The sequence below is a fragment of the Dipteris shenzhenensis genome, chromosome 1, assembly GCF_047967505.1.
Source record: "Dipteris shenzhenensis isolate YYH24624 ecotype China chromosome 1, Dip_SZ_1.0, whole genome shotgun sequence".
Lineage (NCBI taxonomy): Eukaryota > Viridiplantae > Streptophyta > Polypodiopsida > Gleicheniales > Dipteridaceae > Dipteris > Dipteris shenzhenensis.
Window position 1 is genome coordinate 66,188,818 of NC_141596.1, and position 9,184 is coordinate 66,198,001.

The 9,184-nt window shown below is 43.9% G+C and overlaps 1 protein-coding gene across 1 annotated transcript; it reads right to left on the minus strand.

Moving 5' to 3' along the window:
• Nucleotides 1–4,285: 4,285 nt before the first annotated feature.
• On the minus strand, nt 4,286–8,018 carry LOC147906238 (patellin-6-like). The gene is made up of 4 exons (XM_087377329.1): nt 5,916–8,018; nt 5,604–5,728; nt 5,370–5,514; nt 4,286–4,998 (listed from the first exon to the last, which is right to left on the minus strand). Exons 1-4 carry the CDS (start codon nt 7,347–7,349, stop codon nt 4,747–4,749), a joined length of 1,956 nt encoding a protein of 651 aa, XP_087233455.1. The 5' UTR covers nt 7,350–8,018; the 3' UTR covers nt 4,286–4,746.
• Nucleotides 8,019–9,184: the final 1,166 nt, after the last annotated feature.

The following is a 9,184-nucleotide window of genomic DNA, read 5'->3' on the forward strand; positions in this document are numbered from 1 at the left end:
CTAAGGTAGCAAAAAGGGAAATTCAATATTGTAGTTTATTCGTTAAATTGAATACCAATGATTAATAAATTGGATTTTACTAAATTCCAAAATGACTTCCAAGAGTCATTATAACAAAAATATGAGCCTGGTGCTCCATAATTCCAACATGAAAATTGAGTATGGAAATGGGCCCAATTAATCAAGAGGCCTTCACTAATGAATCACATTGAAATGATAACACACCAAAGGTTGGTGAAGGAGACCTTACATGGAAGAAGTATATTATAGAATTGGCATAACTCTGTGTGGGTAATTGTGGATCGCTTATCAAAAATGACTCACTTTATTCCAATTAAAGTAGAAGTGAAAACTCTTGAATTAGCTAGACTATTCATGAAGAGCATATATATAGTTTATATGGGCTACTAGATAGTGATGGGGAAAATAAATTTGACAACCACTTTTGAAGGCTATTTCTAAGATGTGAGATATTGCACTAAATATGAGTTATGTCGATAATCCACAGAGTAATGTTGAAACTTAATGAGTCCATTAGATCCTAGAAGGTATCTTTTATGCAAATGTACGTAAACGAAAAACTAATTAGGAAAAATATCTAGCCAATATAGAATTTGCATATAAAGTGTCAAACATTCTACAGTGGGTTTTAATCTATTCAAGGAAAGGTATGGATTTCACCTAGAGCAATAATTCCTGGGACTCAAAAGAAGAATATTCAAGGAGCTAGAGATTTTCTTGAGTGTATGAATCAAAGTCTTAAAGTAGCTAAAGATGGCATTAAAAAAGGGTCAAGCTAGAGAAGAAGTTATGCAAATCCATGTTCTAGAAAGGTGGAATTCATAGAATGTGAGAAACTCTCGGTGTCAAAGTCTTAAAAGACCCTAAAGATGTGTAAATGCCCAATATTATACTTAAAAGAAGCTGCTGACAAATTCATTCTGGTAGAAGGATAGATACAATGCATCCAATCTTTCTTGTAAATAAGCATAAAGAAAAACTAAGTGATTATGATAACTTCGAGGTGAAATTTTTGTACTTAAACGTACCAAATCACCATCTTTACCACAATGAACTATAAAGAATTATAGATGAAAAGAAAAAAGAATAAAACCTACAAGCAAGTTTCAACTTGGGAGAAGGTAAACAATCTCCAAAAGAGTATATGAGGCCTTCATAAGGAGAAGGGAATGTGTCATCAACTATAATGCTAGAATCATGAATACAAATCATGGTAAGTTGGAGAACCATAAGGGCTTAACCATTGCCTCAATGTAGGTTGACATTTCATGGGGTAAGTATGGCTAAGTCCTATTCAATCATAGAGAAACTTGCACAAAACCCACGAAATAAGCCTCGTGGGACACTTAGTTGTGTAGATGAACAAGAGGCTAGACTTAAAGAAGGCATTACTAGAACAGGGTGAAGATTTCACTAGGCATGTCAAAGGAGATGGGACAACCTCACCCTTAGAATAGGACAACCTTTAAATCCCCTCTCAAGTTATCCTTCAATGATAGCATTCATCTAAGGACAACCTCACCCTTAGATTAGGACAACCTTTAGATCCCCTCACATGTTATTCTTCCATAATAGCATTCATTTAAGGCCCTTGCACAATCCCCATAGGTAGAGAAAGGCAAAACAAATGCTAAGGCATTTGCCTTTGGCATGCCAAAAACTATAGCAAGCTAATAGAGCAAGCTTGTGTAGGCATGAAGTCTAAGTGCTCACTCTCTTCCAAACACAGTGTGCCTGAAACCTTTGAAATAAGATAGATTGAGATTAAAACTTTGATTGAGGGTCTTTTTATATTGGGCTTCTCAAAAGAATGAAATGTAAGGGTAAAGCTTGAGGTCAAAACTTTGATCAAGGATCTTTGAATGAAATCTAAGGGCACAACTATGCGAAGCAAAAAGAGGCAACTACTATGGCCTAAAAAATTGACACCTTGAACCATGCAAGGGACCAAAGTAAGTCATGCTAGTAGGGCCTCCTAGTTTGAAAAAACTATAATAAGCCTTGATACCATGTTGAGGACCCCATTCAATAAAGTATTGGTGTAAGAGAGAGGAGAGGGAGGAGGAGCCACTACAAAGTATATGTCGGTTGGAACTAATGTGGCCATGGCTGACTTGACTTGGTGGAGTTGGATCTCCTCTATGGCAGTGCTAGTCTAAAGCTAGACAACACGTCGATATAGAAAATACAGCAAATTAATTTTATCTTGATTCAATAGGGGGCCCTAACATTCTCAAAAAGAAATTCAATTAATTAGTTTGGGGGACATCGTCAAAGGGAAGGGGAAAAGGAGGGATAAATGGGGGAGGCACATGTCCACCCTTCTCGAATTTTCTCCATCGCCTCTCCTCACTTATAAATTGACTGTTATTCCTCTCCTCTTCTCGCCTCTCCTGTGGCTCTTTTATTCTCCCTTCAACCGACTTTCTCTCTCTTGCCTCTCAGCTTCCCACCCATCTACGCTCCTCTCTTGACTATCAACCTCCCACCCATTAGCACTCCTCTCTTACCTCTTAGCTTCCCACCCATTTGAGCATACAAGAATTCTTTAAAAAATTACGATTGCAATGCAAGTGATGCGAGATCAAAATGATGCGCAAGTTAGCAGAGACAAATTTTTAAAATCAAAGAAGCCATTAGAATAGTAATCCTTGATTCATTTTATGTGGCGTGCACACTGTAAAGGATCAATGTAAAGGATCAAGACATGGTTCCAATGATGAGGATGCAATGATGTTGGCCTATGAAAATGTTAGATGGTAGTTATGAGCATCTCAATGCATAGACCACGAGCTAAAGAGCAATTTTGCTATTTGGAGCGTTGCAAATTCCCTCAAGATCAAAAGATTCGACTCTCGAAAGGATAGGCCGAACTTTGATCTCAAGAGAGGGCAAAAAGGATGAGGTGGCCCATTAAGATGTGGCACTAGTGTTCACATGCTGTTGAAGGGTTGTGCCTATGGAGATATAAGTGTGTCTAGCAAGCACACACTGATGTGGCATTGTCACATTGTTTGATGAGATGGCAATACAAGTGGCACTAATGACTTGGCACTTGGGGCCTATAATTCTAAGCTTGCACAAGTGCCACGTGGCACACAAGATGATGTGGCATGGACACATGTGACATAACATGGCATGAGGGCTTATCTTGGTAGGCATGACAAATGAGGTCTTCTTAAGCTACCACATGTCATCTAACTTAGCTAACAACTAACCTTATCCAAGAGTCTAACCCAAGGTTAACATCACCAGAGTTGGTTTGACCCTACCCGTATCTTCAATAGAGGGTGCCACATGTCACTAGTCGAAATCTCAATGATACATACGAAATCTAAACGATTATGTTTGGCCTCCGTTCACTGTGAGCCAATGGTGAGTTAGTCGAAGGTATAGCCCTAGGCCATCGCTAAATACATCATCAATGATTATTACTCCTTAAACCCTCTACTTCAATGTGCATTTTTTCTGTTTGGCTCTAGAGCCTCCACCTTAGGCTAATAGCCTTGACTTCTAGAGTCTCCCCTAACCAAAGGGCTAGCTACTAGTAACCCCCCTAATCAAAGGGCTAGCTACTAGTAACCCATGGTCAAAGGGTTGCCAATACTCAAAGGGCCATGGTCAACGGGGGATGCAACATAAACACACGTAACTCTTGAATAGACAACATTGGCACCATCCTAGTGTACGTGAATGGAGAATTATAGATCTTTCATCGAGTTTACTCCCTACATTTTGGTAAACTCTCACAATCAACAAACTTTTCAAAAGGGGATGCTTTAATTTGTAGGTCAAAATGGTGGATTGATCTTTCTAAATCGAATTTGAAAATAAGACCTTGCACCCGCTTTGAAGGAGGAAAAATAAAAATGCAATGGTGTCGGGAGGTGATTGCACCGCATTTAATTAAAGAAGCCAGGGCATTAGCTAGGCTGCGGGAGCCACAATTGCACGCCGTCTTAACCTTATCCAAAACAGACAAAGGAAAACGGTTTGCCGTTTCAACAACGCATCCGTTCGAAATTCAAACATATGCCACCATATGCCTGGTGTCATGCCAGCTTTGTGGTATTTTCAAAATCGAGCACTTTGTTGCACGCAAAAAGTCACCGCTCTTGTAGAATTATCACACAAGGCAGTCTTATGTTCCCACACATCTAGGCTGCAAACTTCCACTTGCAAGAACATACCGTCACTCTGTACCCAACGAAGAGAGGAGGCGGAGGCGGAAAGGGAGAGAGAGAGAGAGATCAATAAAGCCTCATTTAAGTATCAAAATACATAAATAAACAAAAGAATACATAGATGCGGAATCACACAAAACCGAACGGAAAAGAATAGGACCTCTCCTGATACACAAATGGCTGCAGCTAGGCATCTATGGACATCACATAACACATCTCTGGACAGGTCAAGAACGATCACCGCTAACCTCAGTATACACAACTGAGTACCTACTACTGAGGGAGCAATAATAATAGAATAGCCCCACAACCAAGTATACAACAAGATCATAGTAGTGGAGACACCGGAATGTGGGTTTACAGGAGCAGCTGGACATGTACACGACCATGGTGGGTGGGGGTGGAGGACGAACTTCTGATCCGCAAGGTAAGAAATAATTCGATCAAACATGTTTTGAGATGAAGATCAGGGGTGGGTTTAGCCAAAAACCTTCCAATCTGCAAGCTAGGGAGGGTGAATGAGGGCCAAGTGAGCTGAACTCTATGCCTCCTTCACTGTGTACCTGTACACTGCCAATCTCTTTCGTCTGGTGCCTGTATTGTCAATGGTGAGCACTACCTTGCCTGGCTCACTCGCCTTAAATGAATTCCTCACTGGCTCCTCTGCAGATGCCACCTTCTTCGACTTCCGTATAATCACTGTGTAGCTTCCTTCTCCACTGGGCACAAACTCTTCCCCATATACCACCTCCCATCCTACTACCGCAACATCCCACACAACTGTGCTGCCCGACTGTAAAAACCACCATCACAGCTTTAGTAAGATGTTTCGGTAGGAGACATTCAAAACTCCTTAGTAGTGGTTAATTAAGATGACAACAAAGTTCTCTTTAGTAACAGGAGCAGAATCAATCCATATGGCAAGGTAGATGGGCAAAATTATCTTAGTAATATGGTTTTGTGGGATGCCTGGCATCGAAAATTCTTTTAGTAACGTGATTTAGTAGGAGCAGATTATGTCAGACAAGAATCGCACCCAAATTATCTAATATGGTTTGTAAGAGCAGAATCAAATCCATTCAGTGATGGGAACCTTTAACGGCATCAACATTCCTGCAATCTCTCACTTTCCATCTCACCTAGGTAACATCTAAAATGGCATACCTCTGTCGCTGGCAGCTCGATTGTCTGCTTCTCGCCGGCTTTCACAATTACCTCCTTCGCCGGAGCCTTCACACCCTCGAACTCTGTATCGTTTGACCTGCTCAAACCGCCATACTGCACAGGCACGTTTTCTGGAGAGATGTATCTGCAACAACACAGGGTCAAGGGCTCCTTTTCCATGAGTTTATCTTGGCATTACAGTAGTGATAAACTCGAACTAAAATCCAGTCTTACTTGAACAACGTCTCTGTAACCTTGCCGGGTCTGGCCACCACGACCTTGCTTTTGGATCTGGGTGTCACAATTCTGCCGTGCAGAGAGTAGAGAGCTCCGAAATACCACGGCACATTGATAAAGATCTGGATCCACGCAGGAGAAGTCAGAAACATTAGCGAGTAAACTTTTATCGTCTTGATATTCATAGTATGCTAAATTGAAAACTAGCCTACAGTTACACCACAGTTCCTGAGCTTGCGGCACTTAACATAACGAAGAGGGAAAGGATAAGGGAAGTAACGTAAATGGAAAGCTACGATAGGTACTCACCTGATGCGCAACAAGCTCGGGATAGTTGTCTTGCAACAGAGTGAAAGCCTTTCTGGTAATGTTTCTGCGCTTTACAAAGCCCGGAGAGCCCTTGAGGTCCGTGATTTGAACCATGGAGTGCACACCGCCAGCACTGAAATCGAGCTTGTGGATACCCTTCTCCAACACCTGGATCCTCCATCGCAGGAATTTCTTGAATTGTGCCTCGTCCTCGAACGTCTTCTGGTAGAGCTCCTTGTCTTGGAAAACTCCATAATGGTTGTAGCAGACAGGATGACCTTCTTTGTCGTAGCCGTGCATGTAAGCGACGGAATCAAATTCGGTGGCAACTTCTTCGTCCACAAGACTATCCGCGTTGAAGTCCTTCCTCCACAGCAACGTATCCCTCAGCATGCCGTATGCATCATTCACCTTGAAGTCTCTGGCGCGCAGGAACTTAAGTAAAATCACGTCTGTCCTCTCATCGCCCTTGGAGTGAAGAAGGGGTACTCCCCAAAGAGCCAAATCTTCCAGGGAAGGAGTGTCGTCCTCGATCACGACATCTCTGGTGGTCTTCTCCACCTCGACCTCCTCTGTGGGAGGAACCTCGGCAGCAGGAGCGTCATCTGCCACCGACTCGGGAGTTGCAGCGCCAGGAGCATCCTCTGCCACCGGCTCGGGAGCAGCTTCTTCCTCTTTGACGGCCGTGGATGGCACCTCGATGATAGATGGCTCCTCGGACACAGGCAGAAGCACCTCCTCCTTTACAGCTTTCTCTTCTGCAGGAGGAACTTCCTCGGCAACTAGGGCTGCCGCTGACTCTTCTGCTGCTGGGACTGTAGCTTCCGTAGAGAGGACAACTTCGGGTGTCTCCCCTTCAGCAGCTGCTGCCTCCTCGGCCTTTACGTCCGCCTCCCCTTCCACCGCTGCTGTCTCCTCGACCTTCACCTCTGTCTCTCCTTCAGCCGCTTTTGCCTCTGCTTCCTTCTCGCTAGCTTCTATTTCCGCTTCCTTCTTTTCTTCCTCCAACTCTCTCGAAGTCTCGGGCTTTGGAGGCGCTAAGAACGTATTGCTCTTGATCGCCTCCTCGATTTTGGTTTTCAGATCGAGCAGAGCTTTCTTTTCTGATTCTTTCAAATCCTTCACAAAGTAGCTTTCCTCCGTAAAGCCGACGGCCGACTCCTCAACAGCCGGAGGGAGTGATTCGCCCACTTTGCTCTCCTCAACAGTCTCTACCGTTTTTTCTTCCACCTGGGTTGTTTCAACGGTCTTCTCTTCAACAGGGTTTTCAGCCTCCGCGAGCTTCTCTTTCTGCTCCTCCGCTGCAAGCACAGCGTCTTCTACAACCTTTTCAACCGTTGGTTCCTCCAAACTGTCAGCATCGACTTCTTCCTTCGGCGCATCGCGAACTTCCTCACAGAGAGGAGCTGCGCTCTTGTCAGCTTCTTCACCCATATCAGCGTGGTTAATGGATAGCTCCTAGCTACCAACGAAATGAGTTTGGGGAGCTAGATTGCCCGGGAATGATAAGCGCCACTAACAAACCGACGACTAGGCAACCGAACGAGTGAAACGACGGGCGATCGACCAATCAATATCAATAGCTCTTTAACTAGCGGATAGCAAGCGGAGCCTGCAGATCGGATCATGCACCGAAGAGAGAAGGCAAATGGGATGTATACGAAGAACGTGGGGATCGGCGGGATAGACGCAGAAAAACAGCGTGCTGTGAGCCGAGAGAAGGGGCCTCGGTTACAAGAGGAGCAGGAGGGGGGGGATGAACTACTGGAGCAGCTGTGGGGAGTCTGACACTATAAGTATGCGCTATGCTAAGCTTTGCTTCCTCCTTCAATCAGGCGAAGCTCTTCTTTGGGGAAACTTACTGCAGAGGTAGTGGGCGTCTCTGACAATACCAAAGTAATCTGGTCTCTACGCTTTCTGGCTGTCTGTCTCTTTCTGGAAGATATGGAGTGCAGCAAGATGCAACCTTGTGATTAGCTCCAGGAGGGCGTCAAGGCAGGATGAAAATCTGAGGGAGGGAAGCAGGGGGTTGAAGCAAAAACAGGCGAGACGAAGAAGATGACGGGAAACACTTGAATTGTTTACAGAGAACGGTGCCCTGGCGGTTCATTCCCCCAGCGAATAGTAAACGAGGCGTATTATTTTGGGTGTGTAATAATAATGATTATTATTATTTTTGTGCATATACAGCAGGGCACACCCAGGGGCCGCCACCTTTTGTTCCATCATCATCATCATCAACATGGGGGGTTCTGCCCAAGTGGTGCGCCACGTGGGCCCTCCCCATTGTCCGCCGCCGGCTGCCACGCCATCGGCCGCTTCTACCGCCTTTGCTTTGCACATGCCCCCTCGTGGCCCCCTTTGTGTCCCAGTCTACGTGTCCTCCCCACCCCCCTCCCTCCTCTTCCCCTCACCCTTTCTTGACTTCGCCTCCCATCCCATGTGGCACCCTTTGTCGCCTTGCCTCTCTCCACGATTCGCCTCCCCCTCGCTTGCCTCTAACTTTACAAAGTGTTCCCCAACTGCTTTCATTCTTATTCTTCCAAGCTAACCACAAAATTTGTTAGTAGTGCCCCCCGCTAGGAGCAGGGCTCTAGTTACTAGAAAGTTGCTAATTTGAGGCCCTTTGAAAGCTGAACAACTAAGCCACTTGGGGCAGTGCTCAAGGCACTTGTGCCTCTCGTTCTTTTTCTTGGAACGTAAATTAGTTGTGTTTTCCTCAAAGCTAACTTTTAAGGGTAAGAATACACAATAGATTATTTTTTAGCATTGTGAAATGGAATCCTCACCTACACAAATTTGGAAGTGTTTTTGCAAAGTATCACTGGACCATAACCAAAAAGAATCCATAAGTTCTTTGGTTTAGTTTTTAACAAGGCCTCACACTAAACTATGTCCTTTTCGTGACCCGCTACTAGCACTAATTATAGTAAAGGATTATTCTTATATACCACACATTTTTCTCAAAGACACTCTACCTAAGCACACCCTTCTTTCTAAAGGCTATCTTTCCACAAAAAATAGAAGAAGTAAGAAAAGTCTTTTCAATCAAACACCACCACTTGTCTACTAATCATGTCTAGCCACCTCCTCAATGCAATGTAAATTATTGGTCATAAAATGGGGACAACATTCATTGAATAGTAGAACATACCCACCTAATATTCGCCCTCTACTATAATGGCCGAAATTCTAATTCTCCACAACTAGTTCAAGTTCCATTAATGTGTCTATCAAACTTGTCCACAATATTACAAAATTAAGTAACA